Here is a 23,892-nt window from a genome sequence, read left to right on the forward strand (position 1 = left end):
CATAACATTGTCAGTACTATATGCTTTTTAAATGGAACAGGGAAATTTTTGATATTTATTTGCCTTTAATTTTATCTGAATAATATGTGAAATATGAAAACAATTTAGGAAAGTAACTTAAACTATTTCCCTTTTTTATATAGTTCTATGATTAATGACAAGTTTCAAGATCCATGGATTTTTTTTAATTTCAGATTTGAAGAAGGTCGCTGATCAGTATACATGAGTGTCAGGAGATACATGCAAAACTGATGTGCTGATAAAGAACTTCAGTCAGGCATACTTTTTCCTCTCATTTTGACAGCTGAAAGTTGTGAATTAATCAACTAATTCTTAAAGGTGCTTTGCAATCCAACTCCGATAATATTTAAAGATTCTTTTCAACATTGATTCCTGCCAGTGCTTCATGTTTAATGTAGCATTTGAGTTGCCCTCGTGACATGAGTGAATTACTCTGGATTGGAAAGGGTGAAAATGTCACTGGGACAGGTCTGATTGTGTCAGGGAAGTGGCCAGCTCAAAAGATTTCTTGGAATTGTAGAACTGTAGCAAGTGTTTTGAAACTTGCAGTTCTTATTGTTTAGATTGGAAATGTTAGGCATATTTTAATAGTCTCCTTTTCCACCCTTAAAGCATTATGGAGAAATAATTACATTCCTTTCCATCCATTTTAGATCTTACATGATTTCCATTAAGAGTGAAAATAAAAGTAACAGTAGTTAAAGTAATTGTCAGGTTTTCTTCTCTCTTCAGGAATTTATTTCTATAGGGCTAAATTGATAAATTTTGTTGAGGGCAAATTTCTTTTATTCCTCTGACTATGATTGAACAAGATACTTAATCTAGTTGCTCCTAGTTCTTGTTTCACCCACCAATAAACAGGGCAGAGAATGAATGCCATGCAACTCATTGATTTGATAATGAGAGATGCTCATTCTCTGCCTTGCTTCTTGGTCAGGTCTGTCGTGTTCAGAGCTGGTGCTTCTGGAGCTGGTGTTGAAGCTGGTGTGCTGCATAATGGATGAGCCTGAACTGATGGAGGCAGCAGGTGTTCTAGTAATAGAAAAGAGCAGTGTTTATTATTGTTGTATGCATCATCAATCCTTCTCCCTTTCTCCCTCTGCTTTCTGTGTCCTCCAAACAAAGGCTCCCTGTATCAACAGCAGCAGGGGAGAAAAGAGCAACAACTTACCCTGTGTAACATTGTGGGGTTTTGTCTCGGGGCAACCTTGTAAATAGCTCTTGATTTGATGCTGTGGATCTTTGAGTGGCATGTTTATCATTGCAAGGGACAACCATACTGATTTATTAATTCCATTTAGCAGAAAACTCTTGTTGGTTAGTATGTGTAACTACCCTATTCCATCTAAATTGGATGAATGAAAAATGACTTTCAATAATCTAGTACTCATTATGCACTGCAAGATCCCTAGCTCCTATGGGAGCAATCTGTTGAAAGATGGGTCTAAACATTCTTTAGTTGGGGAAAATTGTGATTTTTAGGAGGAGGAGGAGGAGGAGGAGAGGAAGTAAATAGAGGTTCTTAGTTCTGTTTAAGCTGATGACGGCTCTTTAAGTGTCTTTTCAAGAGTCGGCTGTGTTTTGAAATCTTAGAGAAGTACTTCCTTTTCTATTTATAGCCAGTCAAATCTACCAACATTTCATGTTCACTTGCTCTAAGACATCAGTTGATTCTAGCTATTCTGCAGTGTTTCTCTTGTCTGGAGCATTAATGGCAGCCATTATTTCCTTCTGCAGGGCTATTGCCCATCCTTCAGGATCTGGAACAAAGGAGTCATGGAGTAGAGTGGGGGAGAACAGAAGACCAGTTTACTCCAGTAGAGGCTGCAGTGGGCTTTCTATCTGCTTGTAATGTCATCATAATTTAGAAAGAAATAGTTGTTCTGTTTCACCACACATTCCTGTTTACTTTCTGGTTTTTGTTTCTTCCCTTATGACAGCATTCTCTTTGTGGCTGTGTTGTGTTTTAATACCAGCTAGCAGCTAAGCACAACACAGCTGCTCACTCACTCCCCCTCTCCAGGAAGACTGGGGGAAGAGAACTGGAAAAGCAAAAATGAGAACTCATGGGCTGAGATAAGAATAGTTTAATAATTGAAATGGAATAATAATACATTGTAATGAAAAGGAAAATAACAGAGAGAGATAAATAAAACGCAAAAAAGACAAAGAGTTGCAATAGAAAGCAATTTCTCACGAACAACCAAACAATGCCCAGGCAGTACTGCAGCAGCAGCTCCTCCACCAACCTTCCTGCTGGTTCTACTATTGCTGAGCATGACCCTATATGGTATGGGATAGCCCTTGGGTCAGTTGGGGTCACCTATCAGGGCTGTGTCTGCTCTTAAGTTCTTGTGCACCTGCAAGCTACTTGCTGATGGGGTGGTGTGAGAAGCAGAAAAGGCCTTGACTCTGTGTGAGTACTGCTCAGCAGTAACTAAAAAATACCTGTATTATCAACACTTCTCAGCACAAATCCACAACACAGCACCGTACCAGCTACTGCAAAGCAAATTAACTCTACCCCAGACAAACCCATAAGAATGTGTTATTCTCTCCAGTTCTCATGCAAGATGCGAGGAAAGAACAAAGGAATTTTTTCCATTTGTCATGTTTATCCTGGCTTCAGAGCCAGGGCTACTGGAGCCACTTCTGTTGCCATGCAGCATAACGCTGTAGGTACCTTGTCTCCTGGATGGTCTCCAGAACCATGTTGTAGCCTTGTTTCCAAGTCCTGTCTCTGACCCTGTCTTTTTTAGCTCCTGACTGGACTCCTTGGACAGACCCTAGACACAGTTCATCGCTTTGCCAGCTCTGATGCCATGGATGGACTGTGTTATCAGTACCAGGTTTTATCTATCAGTTGCTGCCCTGTGTGATTGTGTCCCATCGGTGAGGATGCAGACTATGTGGGGCCACCTTCTTCTCCTGGCTTGACTGCCCTTCAAGAGCAGATGGCCCTTGCTGCTCCCTGACAGCACTATAAGTCTAGCTCCACCCAAGGTTGGTGGCCAAATGTAATTTAAAAACTGGCTTAGCTGGAAAAGCATTTGCAGTGTGAATGCTTTTCCTTAACTCTGTCTCTATAGAGGCAGGAACAAAGTAGATCTGCTTCCAAAGAGTTATTAATGAAGGTCTCAAGAGTTTATGACTGAATCGAGGTTAGCTCTCTTTCTGCAGGAAGGTGGATCGTTTTTCTTCAATCTGTAATTTTTGAAATGCACATTTTTTCCTGTTTAGAAGTGTTAGTAATTCTATGGTTTGTTGGCAAGTGGCTGCAAACCTGTGGCACATGGCTCTGTTCCTGCTGAAGAATGTGCCAGGTGATGATCCAGAGTTCAGAAAGAACATCCAAGAAGCTCTCAAAAGGGTTCTGTTTTATCTCTCTCCATTTTATTTGAAAGGAGCATAATTTTTCAGAGCTATATTGACAGCACATAGAATTATGCTTTTCAGCAGTTTCTGTATGACATATCTCTCTTCCCCATGGACTGTTCCCTGCTTTGCTTGCTCTGGGCTTCCAGGCTTATTGTCTGGAAAATCAGGTCTTAAAATGCCTTGCTGAGCTATTTTTTTTTTTAGAGAGAGAGAGATATGTGTATATATATATATTTAAATTGCACAGACTGTAAATGGGACACTTTCCATATGAACTTGCCTTGATAAAACTTGACGACATTAAATTTAAAGGCTTCAAGGTAGACTGGTGCCTACTGATGCTCATCATTGGCATTTCAGAGCCTTCACTGAGACCTGAAGACATGAAGTGTCATCTTTAAATGGCTGGTTAAATTTAGTAATGATTTGCTCAAGTGAACACCTGATTTCTTCAAAAAGGAAAGCTGATGTCTCCTAGCAGACATTTTTCATTGGAAGAGTTCAGTAATTGTACTGAGCTTTGGTAGTCTCTCTGACAGAGGTTAGTGACAGGCTGAAGTGCTTCTAGTGTTGTGCCTCTCTAAATTGGAGCATCTTGTATGTTTGTATTCCTGTCTCTGTGAAGCTTTAAATGTGTGCAGTTCTAAAGCTGATTGCCAAGATGAATGTTCCTGCCAAAAAGCAACACACTGGTGTCAAAAACTTGCTTGTCCAAGAAGTAGCACAGTAGTCTTGTAAAATATAAATGCAGTGATTAATGCAAAATAGGTTAAAGCAGTGTAATGGGGATTAACAACTCTAGATACTGCAGTGATCCCATCACCTCCTACAGAGCTGTTGATCTCTTCATTGCTTTGAGGGTGAGACGATGTTGAGTTCAACGAAGAGTCTGCTGCCTACATTGTGTTCTGCCCTGCCTCTGCAGCTGTAATTAGTTGTCAGAGCTTTAAACAGTTCTGATTCAGGGCTGTCTAAACTTTCTAAAGCTGGAGGAGAGAAAATAGAGGGTTGTTTTAGCAGATGCTTCAGTTTCAACATATAGATGATGCAACATAGCATATATTTTGGAGGAGCAGTTTTTCAAGACTGGGGAATACTGCAACTAGGAAAAGGAGTTAAAGGATAAAACGATGTCTGTTTTGATCCTTTGCTCTTTTAGAGATGGCTAGAAACTCGGTTTCCTGTTCTGCTGGACAGTTGCTAGTGTAGTCAACTTGAGACAAAGGAAAAAAATTCTCCTGGCTTTAGCTAAAAAAATCTTTGGCTTGGTGATAAAATGTGAGGCAGATATATATTGGCATGACAGCTACTCTGAGTTCAGTAGCCAGAGCTGCTTGAGTTATCTCCTTCCATCAGTACTGATTCCAGCTTCAAGAAGGATCATGTTAGGCTAAAAATAAGGGCTAAATCAACAGTATCTGCTTTTGAGACTAGTTCCCTGAATACACTTTTCTTTCTGTATGTTACTGAAGAGGCACAATAGAAAGCAGTGCAAATGTTTGTCTGTCCATGGCAAGCCCCAGGGAATCACTCAAAAAGAGTTTGGAAAATTCATAATAACTTTTATCAGCCTTTCATTTTTCAGGGAGCAGACTGCTTGTTAGCCTGGTTGGGTAAGGAAATAAGACCTTGGGAAAGGGTGTTCATGATAGCTAGTAATTACTAGTCATCTTTTCCTCTTCCCTTCAAAGATGCAGGAACTGCCATTATGTACTGCTTCACCCTGAAGTGGGATAGGTTATGTAGTAGTAAAAGCGGTAACTGAACAGGGAACTTTGTCCAGACAATGTAGAGAGGCCAGACTCTCCAGACAGCCAGGACTAGATTAAATGAGGGCCTTGAACTGAGAAGGTGCATTCTTGTCTTCTGATCTGTTGTACTTGTTGGACTCAGATCATACATACTAATCCTGATCTCTGCTCCTCTGACCGTCTGCATGGGGTCTTGTTTTTACAGAAAAGAGTATGGAGCTAAAGAGTGTATCATTATCTATCAAATACAAGTTATTTTCCTGAAATAATGCTTCATCCTCCTTCTCCACAGTCAAGAAGGAGGATGAACACTTTACTGATAATTCTATGGCAAAAACCTACACCCTGCCCCCATTTTAATTCCCATTAATAGCAAGAAAGAGATGATGGATCCCACAGTATAGAAATAAGTTAGTTTGGGTGGATTTTTTTGTTTCTTTTGGGTTTTTTTAGCAATAAAAAGAACCCTAAATTGAACAACTGATTGAAACTAGTTATCCTAGGGTGATCTATCATGTCTATCATCTGGTTCTTAATTTTGATAATACTGCTTGAAATACAGGTAAGAACTTGGTTACCCATAAAACAATGGTGCAGTGCAAATCTACTGACTGTCATATACAAATTGGATGTAACATATGACCTCCTGCTAGGTGAAGCTTACAGCTTGTGCTGCAGCCAAGAGAAGTCTGACAGAAGTCGCTTTTAAGTTCTCTTGCTGCTCTTTGGTCTCTTTCTCCAGAAAATGTTCAACCTTGAATGAAATGTTTTGTGCCGCACCCACCCCAAGGGGAAGGCGGCAATGTCTGGCAATGCACCTGGGAATGTATACAAACAGCATTAGGGAAGGCAGATGAAAAAGGAGGCTGATTTTACTCTATCATGAAATTTTAACACTCTTTAGCAGCTTGCCAGCCAAACGGGATTATACTACCAGATGTCCTGGCAGAAATGTGCACGGCTCGGCAAGATCATAAATCCAAACAACGTATGGCAAGCCTGCATGTGTAATACCACTGTTAGCAGTGCAGAATTTTACTGTGGAAAGCTCTGGTGATGGGCAGGATTAGTAAGGAAAAAACATTTCCAGACTTAGGTTTAAAGCCTTAGGTAGGGTAAAACTCTCAGATTAGCTCAGTTGTTTAAAGTGTGGTGCTAATAACAGCAAGGTTGTGGGTTTGATTCCCTTATGGGCCATTCACAGAAGAGTTGGACATGACGATCCTTGTATGTCCCTTCCAACTCAGAATATACTGTGATTCTGTGAATAGCTGCTGATTGTGGTGGTCAGTTAACTGGAAAATGGAGAAGCACAATGATGCATGTGCCTTATCAGCAGCAATAAGCCTCGTTTGCTTGCAGTTGTCTTCTATCATGTCTTGGCCCTTCAGCAGTGCAGCTGCAGTGCAGCTGCTCCAGGGTTGATCTCTTTACCAAAGACCTGCTAAACTCAAGGCCTAAGTCAATGGAGTAGTGTTGCTCTGTAGCAGTTCAGAGTTGGCTTGTGGTCTTGAGCATAAGTGGAACTCTCTTGCTTTTCTCTTTGTAAATTCTTGTTTAGTAGGAGAACAGGGATGGTGGAGGCCTGGAGTGGAAACCTGTGTCCAGTGGTGCATTTGTTTTACTATTCTTCCAAAATTTCCTATGTTGTATTTCCTAAATAGAGTACTAACTAAATCTCTTCTTTTAGTCTACACATTAAATACAGGTGTCCATTTATAGGATCATGCTCTCACTAATCTATGCAAAGGATCACAAAAAGCCCCAGCTGTTGTGGTTATTTTAGTTGTTGCTCCCTTCTTGGAAAAGAAAAGGCACTGACTAGCATCCATTAGTAAATATATTATTCCTTTAGTGAGGACTTAGAATTGGGCCCACCAAAGGGGTTGGGAGTATGTTTGTATCAGTGAGTATGTTTTTCCCATGCTATATGTGGACACCAAACTGTCAGCTAACCCAACAGGCAGTGTGGCAGAAAGGAATTGAAAGCAAAAGGGGGAGAATATGCTGTCCCTATTTTATTCTATTGCTGCTAGAAAAAGTGGAGTTTCTATGAAGAGTAAAAAGAGCAAGTCAGCTCTCTGTCTCATTAAAGAATAATATGAGGGTGAATAGTCAGAGGAAAAGAACAAAAGGAACTTCAGCACAGGTAGTTTGCAAATTGCAGTTAAACCTAAGTGACCAGGAAGTGAAAGATCTAAAAATAAATAATGTTAAGTGTTTTCTTTGCAGATTAATCTTGCTACCCAAGTGGGAAATTGCCCCACATCCTCCCATACATTCTTTAATTTTTCAAGTTCCATACCACAGAATTTCAGATGATTCATTGCTGGCCACATTAGTCATTCGGAGCTCATACTGGTTTTGTCCTTGAAAATAAAATTACACACTACAGATATTTGTTTGCACTTTTATTGATTTCAATAATGAATTACCTCAGTACTATAAAGTCTTGGAAGGCTTTGTGCAGAGTGCTTGTCATCATTCAGCTTTCCTGGAAGACAGGTATGCTTAGACGTGTTGTTTGTTGCTTCTGGATAGCTCCATTCATGCAATCTTCAAGTTTCTCTGTACTAAGTCCAGTTCCTAATATGTGTAATAAAGCTGTTAAGGACTGGCTTGTATTGCTGTGATTTTAGCTAATTTGAATCCCTCTGTAAGAGAGAGGGAACTCCTACCTGGATGATGTGTCCCCTTTTGCAGACAGAGACATTGTGTGATCAGTACATGGCTGAACCAGAAGCTGGTGAAGGATCTCCAAGTCCCATTGACCCCACTAATGTGGTACAATTCTGGGCTGCAAATATGAAGCTGACTTTAACTGGTCAGGGTTGTTTAGTACAGAAATCTCTTGCCTCTGTTATGTAAAAATGGAATTTAACTTGCATGTTCATGTTATTAGCTCAGATTGTATCTCAGAAATGGGGAAGTAGGAATTCATTACTCTAGAGGAGCCAAATCCTGATGTCCTAAAAGCTGTCATGCTTCTTTTGGTCATTTGTGTTCCCTGATGCTTATACAGTTCAATGCTTTCTATTTACATACCTGTTATTATTACAATTTAAGCCTTACTTTTATAGCTCCCTAGTTAAGTAGCAGGGCTGGCTTTTTTAATTTAAGTAAAAAATTATGTAGAGGGAAATAATGGTTGTGCAAAATAGAAAAGCAGCATGCCCAGATACAAAGAAATAGCCAGCCTACGAAACTTTTTGAAAATCTTTCTCTCTTTGCTGTCATGCTTCACAAGCTCTCCAAAAGGCATAATGAGGAACAAAGACCTCTCTTTGCTGTGTCTCTGTTTTTTTTCTCTGCATAACATGCCATTTTCAGATGTGCACGTAGAAAATGAAGCTATTTTCACTGTGTTGTCCCTGATGACCTAGTGTTTATTCAACTACTTATATCTTGTTGGCCGAGATAAATTTCACCTGAGGCCAGCATCTGCTCGGTAATTTGTCACCTTTTCTTTTTCATGCCCCTAAGCTGTTTTGACAGGAGAGGCTTTGCAAGCTCCATCTCAGGAAGCACCACCAGCAATATAAAATGCAAGGAAAACAATGTAAACCGAAGCTTTGTGAAAATAAAGTTGTGTAATATGGCACTGGTTAGAGGCTGGATGACAGCCATCCTTGATGGCATAAATTTAGTGGCATGTGTAACTGCAAAGAACAAAGGAGTTAATCAGCAATAATACCGTATATAAGAAGCCTTACTGTGTGCAAATACGTATTAAAGTTGTTGCCATGAAAAACTTCTATTACTCATTTTAGGTTCATTTTCTGTTGTTAAGTGGCAGGGAAACTGAGAAATGCATCTGACACTCAAATAATTGCCCTGGTTGCAACAATTGCAGCTTTTTACAGAGAAGAAAATAGCATCTGGATGATAAATAAAAACAACTCCTCCTCACATTAATGAAGCACGCAATTATAAATTATACTGTTTCACGTCTGTTGTCTATTCTTAATTTACAGTATGACATGACAATGCATTTTTTTTCTTCTCAGTTTTATAGAACTTATTGAAGACGTGGGAGGCTTTTCTAGTAATCATTAGCAGGATACAGCTTGTTTTGCCTTTAAGGTACTTCGTTCTAACTTTGGTACCCCTGCACTGCAGAGAATGACAGTGTTCTGTCATTACAAAGTGGATTGGGAGCTCTTCAATGTATCCTGCATCCTACTGTACTGCCGATGTGCACTGGTCTGTACCAGAGAGGTGGAGACAGTGCGAGGTAGCAGATGAGTTGTGTCTTCAAAGCATATAAGATGTGGTGGTCTGGAAACCCAGCCTTACAAGAAAGGCCAGGTCTCAATGTTCTCTCAGTTAATATCTTGGGGTTTGGTGTTATTTTTTTTTTTTTCCTTTCCTGAAGGCAGCAGTCCAGGATACATACTGCCTTGCATTTGTTCATGACTGGTTTTGTACAGGTTCAGTTCTGAACACCAGTTCTCTGTAATATGACAGCTGATGGGCTAAAGATCTCTTCCTCCACTTTCCAGTTTTCTGTACCTGTTTGCAGATGGACAATTTCCTTTTGTCCAGTAAAGCTCAGTCGAAGCACTGTAAATGCTACCCTCTAGTCCTTGTGTCAGCATTTTCAGAGTTTCATCCAGCCAACTGGAGGCTTTTTTTTCCAGAGATGGAAGATAAGCTAGTAGGAACAGATGACTGCTTAGATTAGTAACATGAGTGTGGTCCTGTGATGTGTGCAGCAGTTTTGTGGCACAGTGGCTAACGTACTGCTTTCCTTTTTACAGGGGTTTGGGCAAAGTATGCACCTTTCTATGTGGGACTCTTGTGTTTGCAAATGTGAGAGTGCCAATCCTTTTGCTTGCAGTCCCTTTAAATGCTCTCTCTGCCTGCTCTCGGTGTGCTAAGCAGAGGTTATCTCAGCAATGTGCAGCAGGATGGCCTGTGGGCCTGCAGTAGTTGTTCATGAGAGTATGGCCCAAAGTTGCCCCTGCAGAGAGGGAGGTCAGTGTGTGTGCATATGCCAAGAAACTGAGCTCTTGTTTCCTCTGGAAAAGGTGGATCCAGTTTCTTGCTCCTCTGAACCCCATTTTGAGTTTATCTTTGTCATTTATAATGTCATCTTCATGCTTATTTTTAGTTTCTAACCTTTCTCTATTGAACTGTTTTTACATTTTAATTGGCTATATCAGGAGACTTGTAGCTGATTAATGTTTTCCCTCTGCAGCTGGATCATCTAGAACAGGCATAAACCTTTCCATGCCTCATTTACTTCCAGTTCCTTTTCAAACAGACATGCACTGTTCCTGGACCTTCCTGTCTTTCCTCACCTCCTGTCAGTGTCTGTTTTACCTATTGCTGGATGAATTCATGTGCCAGCTGTGCATCTGCATGTCATGCTTTTATTTGTGCAGCCAGAAGTTATGTATGAACCCTTCCTGCATCATCAGTAATGACAGCAATACTCAGGTGACAGCTTTTGGCAGGTAGATTCTTACCTGAATTGTGGTAACAGTTTCAGTACTGCTTCCTGCTAAATGAGGGTCTTCAAAAAATGCCTAAGAAGACTGATTTCCATAGCTGGAACATTTGGTGTTGAGCAGTGAAATAAGATGACTGTATTTTTTCTTTAAATTTTTTTTCTGCATAGATGAAAAAGCCACTTAGAGTCAAGCTCTTACAAACTAGCTCTTCCTACTCCTTTCTGTACTTTTTTTTCTGTACTCCTTTTTTTTATGGATGAAACAAAAGTCAGTTTTTATATACTCTGCCTGTCATCCATCCCAAATACTAATGGTTTTATTGTCATAATTTCCATCTGTCTCAGCAGATCAAGATTAGAGATGATTTACTATGATTAGATATAGTTTAAATTATTAGAGATCATTTACTATTGGCAAGTTACATGTGGTTTCTTCAGAGGTATGAAGGCAACACAGTACCTTGTTCTAATTCATGTGTTTGCACAAGACATGACTGTCAGCTGATGCGCTTATGATACACTTTTCAGGGTATGGGGATTTCAAGTTTGTGCACCGTCATGCCAGGTTGCTGGAGAAGTTCCTTTACATTGAACGAAACTATATGTTTATAATTTAGTGGAGTATTAGGTTTTAGGCTTTGCATTTGCATTTCAATTAAAAAAAAGTGTTGTTCTCTCTCTAACACTGCGTAGCTGTAACCAACATTTCTGAAGCTGTTGCATTTGCTAATCCCGTGGGAAAGTGCCAAACTTGTCAGTTTTTATAAATTGCTGTCTTTATGACAGGAAACTGGGAAGGGAAGGGTCTTATATCTGAATGTAACAGCAAGGAGAAAACAGGGACGTAAGGACAGATATGTCCCCAAGTCACTATTCTCTATGGCGGAAGCAACGCCCAGAACAAGCGTCTTACTGAAAGATTGGACGCAAGCCATGAGAACTCTATAAGTATCCGGTAAATGTTTTGGCGGGGGAAAGAGAAGACCTCCTGGAGGACAATTAAAAACTTTTTTTGCTTTGTATTGTTTCTTTTCAGTGCTCTCTAAACATAGCAACTATTTTTATATCCTTCGTGGTGGTAATAAAAAGTGTTCTTTTAACTGAACACGTCATCTGTTGAGAATGATATGAGGATGAATGGCAAGCCATTGTCAACATGGTAGTGAGTCATAAATGGGGGTTCAGTCATGCTTGTAGCATCTGGCACCTCAGGCAAGATTGGGGTTCCTAAAAGGTTTCAAGATGGTCCATCCCTGAGCACACAGAGTGGCATAAGAGCCTGTGATGCAGAATGTACCTCCTGGTCTAAGCGTCCATGACGGGACTGTGAGAAGGTGCCTAAACCTTAGCTTCTACTGAGGTTGTATTCACACTCACAGTTGACCTGCTGATGTGTATTATCGTTTAATATGACCAGGAGTATTGAGGCATGTGTCTGAAGGGTCATACCAGTGCTTCCAATTGCCTTTGCTTATTCTATAAAGATGATAGGTTAAGGACTAAAGTTCAATCCTGGTACAAAATTTTTAATGTGGTGCAAAAAAAAAAAAGTCATAAAAATACATAGTTTGTCTAAATACAGTAGTTTTAAAATTCGAAGCACTATGAAATAAAATTTTTAAAATATTCTGAAAACTGCGTTGTAGTTTTTGGTTTGCCATTTTTGGTTTTTACTTCTGGAAAACAGTTCTGTTATAATCTGTGATTGCACTGGCCACAGCGAATACTTTGTTCTATATGTTAAATAACTTGATGAAATGGGAAGGAGAAATGGGCATGACTTAGTCCTTGACAAGGCTTGTAAAGCTCAGATGTTCCTTATGCGGCAGGTGCTTTAACTGAATATTATGAATTGTTCTTGTAAAGCTCACTTTCTAATAGATGTCACACTTTTGTTTCCCCCTACTCTTTTGCAGCAAGTGACAGGCAGAAGTTTTGGTGAGAAAGATTTTCGTTCCGGATTAGAAAATGGCATTCTTCTGTGTGAGTAAGTAACCCTTACAGTTTTGAGCCTTGAATATAATCATGACTATGTCCAATTGTTGGTTTACTTTTGAGAGTTTTAACATTGTGCACACTGCACTATCATATCAATGCCAAAGCTGTTGTTATGGTGAAGACTGAAATGTGGCTTAAAGAATACAGGTTTTGCGAAGTGCTTCCCTCATTCCACCCCAGCTCCTTAGCTGAGTTATGTAAAGAAAAAATTCTGTTTGCTTTTTGGTTTCCTTTTATTAAAAGATTGTAACCACAGATTGGCAAATGATGTTCCACACCTGCCTGCAGATGTCTCTGCTACAGTGAGGTGTTTTGGACCAACTCCAAGTCTGAATGCTGTCAGGAGTTAGCCATCTGAATGCCATCAATACACAGCTGCTTTTATAGTTTCTGGAAAGGTTAGGCATCCTCTAAATTTTACCTAAAGGTGTGTTTGAATGATGTGTTTTGTAATTTTTGGACAAGAAACACAAGTTAGCTTTTGCATATTTCTCTCTGTGGTTTTAATAGTGAGGTTTTAGGCAGAGTCTTCCAAAACCATGTTATAGGCTTAGATGCCAAAGCTGGTGACTTTTAAGAGCAATTTGGAAATGTGCCCTGATGCTCTTAGTCCTTTGAAAATCAGGTTATCCGGCATTTGGGAGAATCTGCTGGTCTGAATCACCTGTATGGACTGGTTTCTTTCCCTGGATATGCATAGTTGTCAGTGAAGTTGATAAAAGCTGTCTTTGCACACCAGAAGGATGAAGCTTGTGCAGAGCTGAATTCATATTGAAATTCATAAGGGAGATCTGAGACATTTAGCTGGACCACTGCAGCTATTGGATAAGTTCTATACTATGAAAGGTACTGAACTTGGAAACTGTTTCCAGCAGTAGAGTTGAGCTAATATCCTGTAACTCAACTCTACGTAGCTTACCATAGATTTGAAACCTTCTTGTGTAAATACTGTTGTATATCTCACTAGTGTCATTAATCAGACAGCTTGAACATTAGCTGTTAAAAGGGAAAAAAATATAAACAAAATTATATGATTATTTTGATTGTAGTTGCATGTCTGCTGAGGAGTGGTTTTGGTTCTGTGTAACTCAGAATGATCATGTAGTTTACTTTGTATTTAAGGGTTACCTCTTGCAAAAGATCTCTCTCCTCTGTGTGTTGAAGGGAAGTGCTGTGTGCTGAATCACTTCACAGTGCTCTTTAAATGTTAAGGTTGAATTGTGTTGCATGAAAAGCAAGGGATATGGATTTCAAGATTAGATTGAAATCTTATCTACAAGTAAGCAGGGCTAGTCTGATTTAAATGCTGTAAATCTTTAAGATGGAAAGCATAACTGACTAATGTTTTGCTAATGAAACTAATAAATATGTATTTCTTAGGAGGTTGTGAGCTCCAGTAATAAGCAGGTCAAGGGACAACACTTGGTTATACTACTAAATTGTTCTGTGATATTGGGCAAATTGCTCGTCCTCATTTACCACCTGTGGATCAGTGCAAATCAGCCTGAAGGGATCTATCTCCTCAAATCTGAGAGGCCATGATGTTTGTATTGTATCCCACTCTTTGTTGGTGAGCTGTGGTTAGTGAGTAGAACTGTATTAGGCTACAGAGCATCAACCAGAGAGCTGTCAGTTTGGCCTTCAAGTTTGGATTTCTGATAATTGACAAACCGTGGCACCAGCAATAAAAGTGTGCTCCTCACTGGTTCACGTGTGAAATGGCACAGGGGGAATCTCCATCTCTGTCTATAGCAGGGTTGTTGGAGCCTTATGCACAGTAATACCAGGCCCCTCTCCAATTGATTCCAATCTCTATGTCCTACACAGCTTACAGACTCAAGCAGACATCACTACACTGGTTATAAATGATTCATTCACATCTGGCAACAATCCATATATTTTAATAAATGAAAACAAATACAACTGTGTAATGCCAAAAGCTCAGACTGTTGGGATGAATGTGTTGTGGGCCACCATCCTGACTAGCGGAGCAGTCCTGGATGCATATGCTTGCCACAGGCAACCACAAGCCTCGCACCTGGCTCTCTTGTAGTGGTTATGCTGTGGCTGGCACCTCAATCTGGCCTCACTATAACACTGTATAGTCATATATATAGTCATATATATGACATGCATTCAACTGAGGAGCTGAGGAGCATATTTAAATAGTGCAGAATGCCATAAAGCAACAAGTCGACAGATGAGAGCAGCACAAACCCTTTCTTCTTTCTGGCTATTTAAAAGCCCACTTGTATAGTTGCCCAGACAGTGCTGGCTCTAATTGTTCACCCAGCTGTGCTGAGAAGCCAGTGACTACGACTTCTGTTTGTCTGAAATGACTTCATAGTTTTTTAGCATAGCTGTCTGACCATCAGTGCAGACCGTGATTTCAGCAAGGAGCATCACAGGGAGGGGGAGGCACTTCTTGCTCTGTTCTTGCTTTGTGTATTATCTTCTTATGTGCAAAAACTGAGGAGTTTCCTGCCTATGTTTCTGCATGGATGGGCAAAAGGGGTCATGGTGGAAAGCTACATGATACAGTAATACAACACCAGTAGCAGGAAATATCACTGGAAATTTCATCCCCAATTTCTGCTCCAGCACATGTTCAATTCTTTTTTTTTCCCCTTGTTACATAGCTTTAACATTTAGGTTTGACCCAGATATCATAAGAAGCTAGAGGATTAATCAGGAATAAATTAGATCTGGTTGTTGCAATGCTTAGGTGTTCCTATTCTATGGACTCAGGCACCTGAATGAAGGGTAATTGCAAAAGAAAAAGCATATGTTGCCTCTATCTGCCTGGCCTGCTGGTTTGAGTGGTTCTGTTGGGTTTTTTGAAACAGCAGGTAGGGAAGTTGAAGTTGCTTTTATTTCTAACTATGCACTATTACTAAGTTTAAAAACTATTAAAAAAAAAATCTTACATCTTCCTGCAAATTTCTCCGATTGTTAAGTTATTACTGTTCCAGTATCCTTGTATGTGCATTTTTAAGGTTTTCCCCTTCTTCTAGCTGCCCACCTCCCCTTGTCCAGCTCTGCTACTGCAGGATTCCTTCCTTCATATTGGGCATTCAGCAGTTAAGAGAGGTCTCTGTAGGGATGTCACTTCAAAAATCTGAGTTAATTACTTGCTTTGATATTACTATCCAAGGGGGATATATATATATATATATCCAATATATCTGTAAGAACTTCTGACACATAATTTGGATGGTATTTTCTCTCAAACTTTTTCTGGAATCTAGCAGTCCTACCACCCTGAAAGTTTGTATTAGTGGTAATGAGATTCTTGTGTCAGGAATAGGACCAGACCAAAAAGATGAATAACAACAACAGCAATTGGGATATGGATCCTGGGCAAAAGACCTTAAACAACGAACTCAGACTGACTCCAGTTTTGGTACTAGCAGAAATTATTTGGCTTTGCAGTGGAGTCCAGCAGCATCTTGACTGCGTGTAATACCTTGGATTCTGTATGTAGAACAGTTTAGCTGCATGTCTGGTTTATGTATGTATGAAAATCAATTTATAGCAGTACATGCAGGCATAATAAGTCTTTGATTTTTCGCAAGCATGAAAATTCTAACAAATATTTAACTGCGTACTTTGAGAAGTAATGGCATAAACATATAAGTGTGAAAGAGGACCAACAGTATGTGGTTAAAGATGGATGTCACTTTCATATGCAGCACTGGATACCAACTTATGAGCACTTTCCCAAACTTTTCTTTGTTTCTTAGAGACACTTATTTTGTATATTAGCACATGGTGTTATGTAGCTTAGTAAGATGTGCAGAAACTATGCTTATGCTTTGAAACTGGGACTCTCTGACTGATAACTTTTTCGTTATTTTTTGAAAGAGCAGATACAAAGGTATTCTACTGCTTTTAAGTAAACATGGTAAAATTGGGTATGTACAGTAAACTAAGGGAAAAGTTTTACACCTTTTCTCATGCAGGACAATATATAGGAAAGGCAGTTCTCTTCAGCTGTTCACATTAGGAATATATGCTCTTAAAAAGTACAAGAAAGTTTTTAGGTTTGACTTTTAAATAAAAAAAAGAAGGTGAGAAGTTAGTCACGCACACAGATTATTTTATTAGTATTTAAAGAAAATGTGAAGTGCGGCTATAAATCTGAGTGAGCTGAAAGTGATTGTGATCAAGAATTACCTAATGGAATTTATCATTTACTCTGTCATAAGAATAATTTTCTTCTGTAAATAAGAAATTCCCTTAGCTTGTGTTCTCCCTGTCACTGGTGATGAATGAGCTGCTTTTCCTCACAGAGCAGTTTCTTTAGAAGTGCATCATCTAGTGCATCTGATGAAGCTTTGGGCTGACATGAATGCTGTTTTCAGCAAGGGCTGGATATGTGCCAGATCAGTACTAGTGTAATGCTATGGAATGATAAATCTTTTGTGTTCTGAGTCAGTGATACTTAGAGGTATGGAGAGCGGCCTTCACTGTATATATGATGTTTCAGTTCTTCTTGCAAGTTAATGTCACTTATGTCACCTGGTAGGGAAAAACAAATAGTCGTCTTTGTAGGATTTTTCAGATATGTCATTCTACTTGTCTGTCAGTGGCATGGGCCTGGCATCAGTTCAGCACTTGGCTGTGTAGTGTACAGTGGAGAAGTTAGTGGATGCCCTTGTGCTTAATTAGTGTTTTGCTTGACTTTCCTATTCCTGGAAACTAAGAAGGTATTTGAGTTTCATAGGCATATTTGAAGTGTTGGATGTGACCCATGCCTTGAGGTGAGAAGGAATTGGTGTTCTTCTGCGGTTTTAAGGCTCTGTGTTGTAAAGCCAAAACATTATCAGCATTGTGAATTTGGCATGTCTCCAGTTTTGAGAGATGGGCCCCAAGGCTCATTAAGCATTAAGATTTAGGTTCATGTGAGGACATTTGAAACAGTTTTATATGAATACAGGGTTCTTAAAGTTTTAGTGCTGTATTATAATGAAGAGCTATTTATTAGTATGGTTTAGGTGAGAGGTCAAACGTAATGTAAACCCTAATGCTCAGCCTTGTGCATGAGAAGAGGGGCATAGCCACTGAGGGGCATGCTTGAGTACAGGCAGAATGGCCTGTCTTTATATTTACATTTTTTAAAACTGTATTTCAGCAGACTAAACAGTAGAGTTTTTTTCAGTGATGCTTGGTAATTGATAGGGCGGGAGACTGTGAAACACTGACCCATTTGAATGGTGTGTTACTCAAATGCAAGGCAATCCTGTGAGAGATTTCAGCTTTCCAAGAATGTATGTTTAAGAAATTGTAGTTATTATGTACTTTGGGCAATTATCCATGACCATTGCTATTCAGTGTAAAACTGTGTATGAATGGTAAATGTATAGGTGCATGGGATGCTCTTTATGTCATCACTTCTTGTGATGGTAAATTCTGTATGAATAGCTTGTGAAGGTTTTTATACATAATCTTCCCTTTTGCCTTTCTTGAGCTGTTTTGCAAGGCCTCTGTCTTGTTCATATTTTTAGTCTTCGGCAGAGCAAGACCCATGCAAGACCCATGTTTGGCATATTGTTTTCTCAGTGCTGCATATTTGCATAGGTCTTTATTCACTTTGTACTTATCAGACTGGATTATAGGACAAACTCTGTTCTGCCCTGCTTGTTGAAAAAGCAGGTTGTTCATCTAATTGTACATAAATGGTGTCAGGAGCATCATTCACTCAAGAATGTTTTCCAAAAAATATTTTTGTCACCTCCAGATCATCTCTATATTTTGAAACTTCTTTGCCTCTTCTTTTGCAACAAAATATTTTGACTTTTCATTGTTCACTGTTTCAGTGTGATTTGTTTATCTTTAAGATTAGTAATGGATTTTTCTCTTCTTTTCAACTATTTGGCAGCATTTTGGAGCTGTCACGAGAGCATGAGTTTAAAAAGTGTGGACACTGAAGCTGTCTGAGCTAATAATTATCAAATGCTTAAAGGCTGCTTCTTAGAATGTAAGTCTGTAAAACTCAATTTGAACAGCAAAATGTCTCCGTGAAGGTTTACTGTGGATAGAATTTCCTTAACTCTCAAATATGAAATGCCCTTTTACTTGAAGATCAGATCATTAGTCAGCTTTTCTTTTTATGAATATGATCTGTTACTTGAGCAAAGACCTCTGTTGGATACCTCTCCCTCCAGCCTGGATTGATCTGTGAGCACACATCACTTCAACTTTTCTTTTTTCTGTTTCTGAAGTTAATTCTCTGAAAGTGCTTCTCTTCCATTTCTTCTTAAAAACAAGATCTTTTTGCAGGCTGGGTCTTGGCAGCCATCCTCTGAATATTTTCTTGACTGACGCTTTCTTGCAAGAATTTCATGGGCAGTTTATTGGTGCTTTCCATTAGATCTTTTATCAACTGTTGCCTGAAATGCCTTCTCTTCCTGGCAGAAGTTTTTCAAATTCTTAACTTGTGATAAACAACCCCAGGAAGGTCTACTAAGTTAGTCACACAGTGGCTAGTACTGATTTCAGCTTGTCTGTCCAGCTGTGGAGATACCTTATCTCCTGGAAAGCCAAACCTTGGGACAACATCAAATAGAGCAATTGATTCTTCCCGTACCTATCAGAGCTGGTTGTTATCGGGGGAAGGAAGTGACCTAGCTTCTCCCTACGAGTTGGGATAGCGCAGCTTTCCATTTCCATTGTGCCCTTTGGTTTCTATAAGGTAAGGCAGGTAATGTTTTAGCTTCTATGCAGTGTCTTACTGTGCTTCATTTAACAGCTAGTTACTGGAGAGTCCTTGTAACAAATGTGGATAGAGCATTCCTAAATCTTCGTTCGCGAAGCCTAGCCATGACTGGAGAGTCCAAGCCAGCAACTGGCACAGGGAAAAGGGAGAATGAGTGTGTGGTTGCACCAGGGGAGATTTGGATTGGGCATTAGAAAAAAATATTCTCATCTAAAGGGTTGTCAGGCATTCGAACAGGCTGCCCAGGGAAGTGGAGGAGTCACCATCCCTGGAGGTATTTAAAAGATAGGTACTTAGGGACTTGGTTTGGTGGTGGACTTGGCAGTGCTGGGTTAACAGTTAGATGTGATGATCTTTGAGGTCTTTTCCAACCTGTATGATTCTATGTTGGACTGAAAGTGGCAGGAGAACTTTGAGAAGTAAAGAACAGAGGATTGTCCTGACTCAGGACAGGTACATACATGATAGGGGTGGTGAGCAGAAATCCTCACAGAGTGCCTGAAGTCTTTGAGAATAGGTCACATGTTTATGTAGAGACTCAGGTTTTGTGGATGGAGCCTGAAGATGTTTAGTTTTATCCTGGTTTGGGTTATTGTCTTTTGGGTGTTTGGTGGGATTGGGGTTGATTAGTTGGGGGTTTTTTCCTTCATCATATTTTTTGATTCTTTTAATACCTATTTCAGCTGCATTGCTTTTTGTCTTGTTTTTACTCCTTTTACTGTTAAAAAGTTACTTGAGATTTCATTATCATATCTTCCCTCTGGTCATATCAGAGAACACTGGTCATATCAGGTAGCAGAAAGACTCAGTGGAAGAAGGATTACAGTCTTTATCTTTCTGTTCTTTCATTTTTCCTTCTTGTGCCATTTAACTTCTTGCATAAGTAGCTGTTAATGCTCCAGAATGACTTCTGTGAGAAATAAGTCGGCTGAAAGCTAGAGTTTTAAAAAGTTTTAGATTGGTTTTGCCATTTATCTCCAAAATGGAGATAAATGGTCCCCAGCTACTAAACTCCAAAACCCAGCTACTAAAACGGGCAAGCTTGCAGAATGTATCTACATTCTCCTTTTGAAAACAGTATGGAAGGAAATTGTTTTATGTTTTTTTTCAGCCAGTATTCCCTCACCATGTGGTATCAGACTTTGCATTAGCGACATCTTACTGAAGGGGAAGGAAAAAGGAGAAAATAATGTAATATTTAAAATCATCCTATTTTGTTATCTCTTAGGACTGCTTAGTTGAACCTTGTCCCATTCACATCTTTTTCTAGATGCAGGAGTATGAAAATAGTACTAATACCTCAAAAACAAAACCAAACCACCCCACTCCCCCCAAAGCTTCCAAACAAAAAACCCCGACAAAATGAACACTTTTATCTAACTTCAACAGTTCCACTCTGACTATTTGTACAATAGTTCACCAGCCTTGGCATAGCAGAATGTGGTACACAGTAATACAAAGGGTTTGTATTGTTCTTTAGAAGATGCACATCCACTTGAGGATTTTCTATGTTTGAAGAACACAGCTGTACAAAAACCTGAACTAAATTTGTGCTTGGGAAAATCTGGACTTGCAGCTAGTGGTTGCTTGGGGGCAAGACTGGTGTCTTGCATTTAGATTAGGAGTGAGCAATGTGTCTGCCCTAGACGCCTTTGTGAGGAAGAATATACTTGAGCTCGGATGATTTTTACTGCACAAGAAAAAGGACTGCTTTCTTGGAAGAAAGAGTATCAGACAGGGTCAACAGGAGCTGGAAGGTACTCAGAGAAGCAAGTTATCTTTCAAAGTACCTCAACTCAGGACCTTTAGGCTTCAACTCTATCTGAAACTGCCCATAGGGACTGCAGTATCTTCCTTAGACTAAGCAGTATTGCTAAACTGGCCAGACAGATCAGATGTCTGAGGCAAAGGATCTTACTATTCCATCAGCTAGGTGTGTTTTTTGAGAAAGTGCCTTCCTGCTGCAAGAATGGGTGATAAAAGTAACTTGTCTAACATGATCTGTGAATAGGACCTTAAATGTATGTTGTAGCAAGGCTTACATTGATTGCCTGTCCTCTGTGACTCATTATCAAAGTGATATAATTAAGTTTTATAATGTAAGTAAATGTTGGGAAAATAAGGCACCAAACAATGTGTGTGTGTTTCAGCTGATGTAGAAGCTGATGGGTTCTACATTGCTCCTATGACACTTGTCTTGCCATTGCTTTTTTCCATACCTTTCTCAGGGATTGCTGAAATACAAATAGATTTTTAAAGATTTGATTTAATGCCCTAGAACAATCCATTCAGAAAGATTTCTCATGCTTTTTTAAGTTAACAAATTTGTGATTCCAGAAGTATTTAAAGTTGGTGAGGTTTCTTGTTTGTTTTTTGTGGTAGGGGGAGTAATGTGATGCCATAAAATATTTTCAGAGCTAACCATGCGACTGGACAACAGATGGTGGAATTCTTCTCTGTCCATAGATGCATACAGTGCAGGTATCTAGACTTGCTGTGCAGCTAAATGCAGAAAAATAGGTGGTTCTGGTTACAGTGGTGTTGATGCTCACTTAATGTCTGACTCCGCTGCTGCCTGCAGTGCAGCAGGCTGGGCAGCACTGCCATGTACTGGTTGCCTACAGCTATAGCTGAAGTGGGGCCAGTGTTGTGGGGTTGGGGGAAGGTTTACACTGCAAATGTTTTTTCCTCCCTGAACTTGGTTGCTGTTATCATGTCTGAGTGTCTTCACCTTAGAATGAGTCAAAGATTAGGACTGGGAGAGGGACACAGGCTGGAGCTGCAGATGCAACTGGAGTGCCAGAGGAAGGTGTGTGTTGCAGGTTTTCTCTCATGAAAATTCTTTAAACTAGGACATGGTTAGGGACGGAAGGCCTAGAGCAGCCAAGTCGTTTGGTGAGGACTGGTAGGGCAAGAAAGCATGGGACTGCAGTTGTCAGAGGCTGCCAGGGGAAGGTGTTGGGTAGTGTTTTTTTCTCACTTGCAAAGTCTTTCTGTTGGGCCGTGGCCACGGGCCTTGTGCCAGGTCCCCAGTGCAAAATGGGGAAGGGTCTTCTTTGCCCCATATTTCAACACAAACCGACCGGAGCTGGTAAAACTTTACATATCAAGGTGCATACTCTATGTGAGTCTAAATCAGCACAGGAAATTTAGTTTCCTACAGAGCTATGTAGGAAGAGGTGTAGTTAGGGGCTTTTTTGAAGCAGGGATGGACAGTAACTGTGAGTAAAGGTGACCACTGAGGCACTCTGCATAAACAGTGCAACATTTCAGCTGGGTGGGTAGCAGAGCAAGCTTAAACCACTCAATGTCTTGGCATCTGAATTGTCACTCTAGATGAGGCAATAATTCAGAAGCAGTCTGTCTGCTCTGGAAGAAACCTCCATTTGACATGTTCTGCAGTGAGCAGGTCCTGAGGGGTTTGGTGCCAGACTTTGTTTCCAGCAGGGTTTTCCATCTTGCCCCATCCCATTTCCTTTCTCTTCAGACTCCAAACAGTGATCAAAAATGTTGGTCGTTCCCTGCTCCTTTTCTTCCTCTCAATTTATCCTTCTTCTGTATTTCACAGAGAAGTTCTGTACAAGCCATTTTGAAGATTTATTCAGAATGGGGTTTGACATTTGAGGTTTCCATTAAGATCTCTTTATTTTACTTTCTACTATTGTCTGTGACTTTTGATCTGCACCTGCAATATTTGTTATGGTGCCTGATATATTTGTGTTTCAGTAATAAAGAAATACATTAGATTTAGCTAATATGTTTTTTCCTGAGACAGAATAGGCAGACTGAGGATTGGAATCACAAGAGACTTACAGTATTTGGAAAGAAGTCCTCTAACAAAAAAAAAAAAAAACAACCCAAATTGAATTGTACGTGTAGCAGCTAAATGGAAAATAATAGTTTTATAAGATTGCTGCTGTGTGAGGCCAAAAAATAACATAGTGTCTTTTGTGGAAAAAACAAGTAATTTTTTTCAATCTGTGAAATAAAATAATGGTTATAGGAGAAGTGCAGTTCTTTTCTTGCCATTCTCTGCATCTAGGGGGGAAAAGTGAATTGTTTGTATATAAAAGTGTATTCATTCATTTGTTCTTAGGACATTAGTGTTAGATTCTACCTTAAGCAGAAGGCAGGAATAGTACAGCAATCTGTATGAGCTTAGGTTACAGGGTTTTTAACTTCAAGATCAAAAAAATCCCCCCAACTCCCAAAAATGTCATTCACGTTGGCTTTGTTGCCACTCCTGATATATGATGGTGTTGGAGATGTGGGGACTTAAAGTGTGTAATAACACGAGTACAATTTAGGACAGGTTTACTAACTACAATCATAGAGAATATTGAGAACAGCATCTCCTGCTCTGCTTCCCTGTTGTGCCCAAGTGATCGCAGACACCCCACCTATATATTGTTTCAGGGAGACAGAAAAAGCAAGATATGAAGAAAAACAATAATTTCAATGTTCACAAAGCCAGATGTCCACCCTGGGAGGGATGAACTCCCTCATGAGCTTGCAAACTGCCCCAGCCCTATGGAATCAAACAGCAAATAACATGTCACTATGGAGAGATG

At 39.8% G+C, this 23,892-nt stretch overlaps 1 protein-coding gene across 4 annotated transcripts in view; it reads left to right on the forward strand.

Annotated features, from left to right (window-relative positions):
- The window catches only part of LIMCH1 (LIM and calponin homology domains 1), a 179,461-nt gene that overhangs the window by 55,347 nt on the left and 100,222 nt on the right, over window positions 1–23,892 (forward strand). For 3 of the 4 annotated variants that reach the window (XM_051789902.1, XM_051789901.1, XM_051789905.1), the window contains exon 2: window positions 12,522–12,592. In XM_051789902.1, coding sequence (XP_051645862.1) covers window positions 12,522–12,592 — 71 coding nt within the window. Of the gene's footprint in view, window positions 1–12,521; window positions 12,593–23,892 lie in introns of those variants that run through there. The other variant, XM_051789904.1, reaches the window with a different exon arrangement.

Source organism: Manacus candei, unplaced genomic scaffold (assembly GCF_025592945.1).
Source record: "Manacus candei isolate 608988 ecotype Guabito, Panama unplaced genomic scaffold, ASM2559294v1 h1tg000028l, whole genome shotgun sequence".
NCBI classification, from domain to species: domain Eukaryota; kingdom Metazoa; phylum Chordata; class Aves; order Passeriformes; family Pipridae; genus Manacus; species Manacus candei.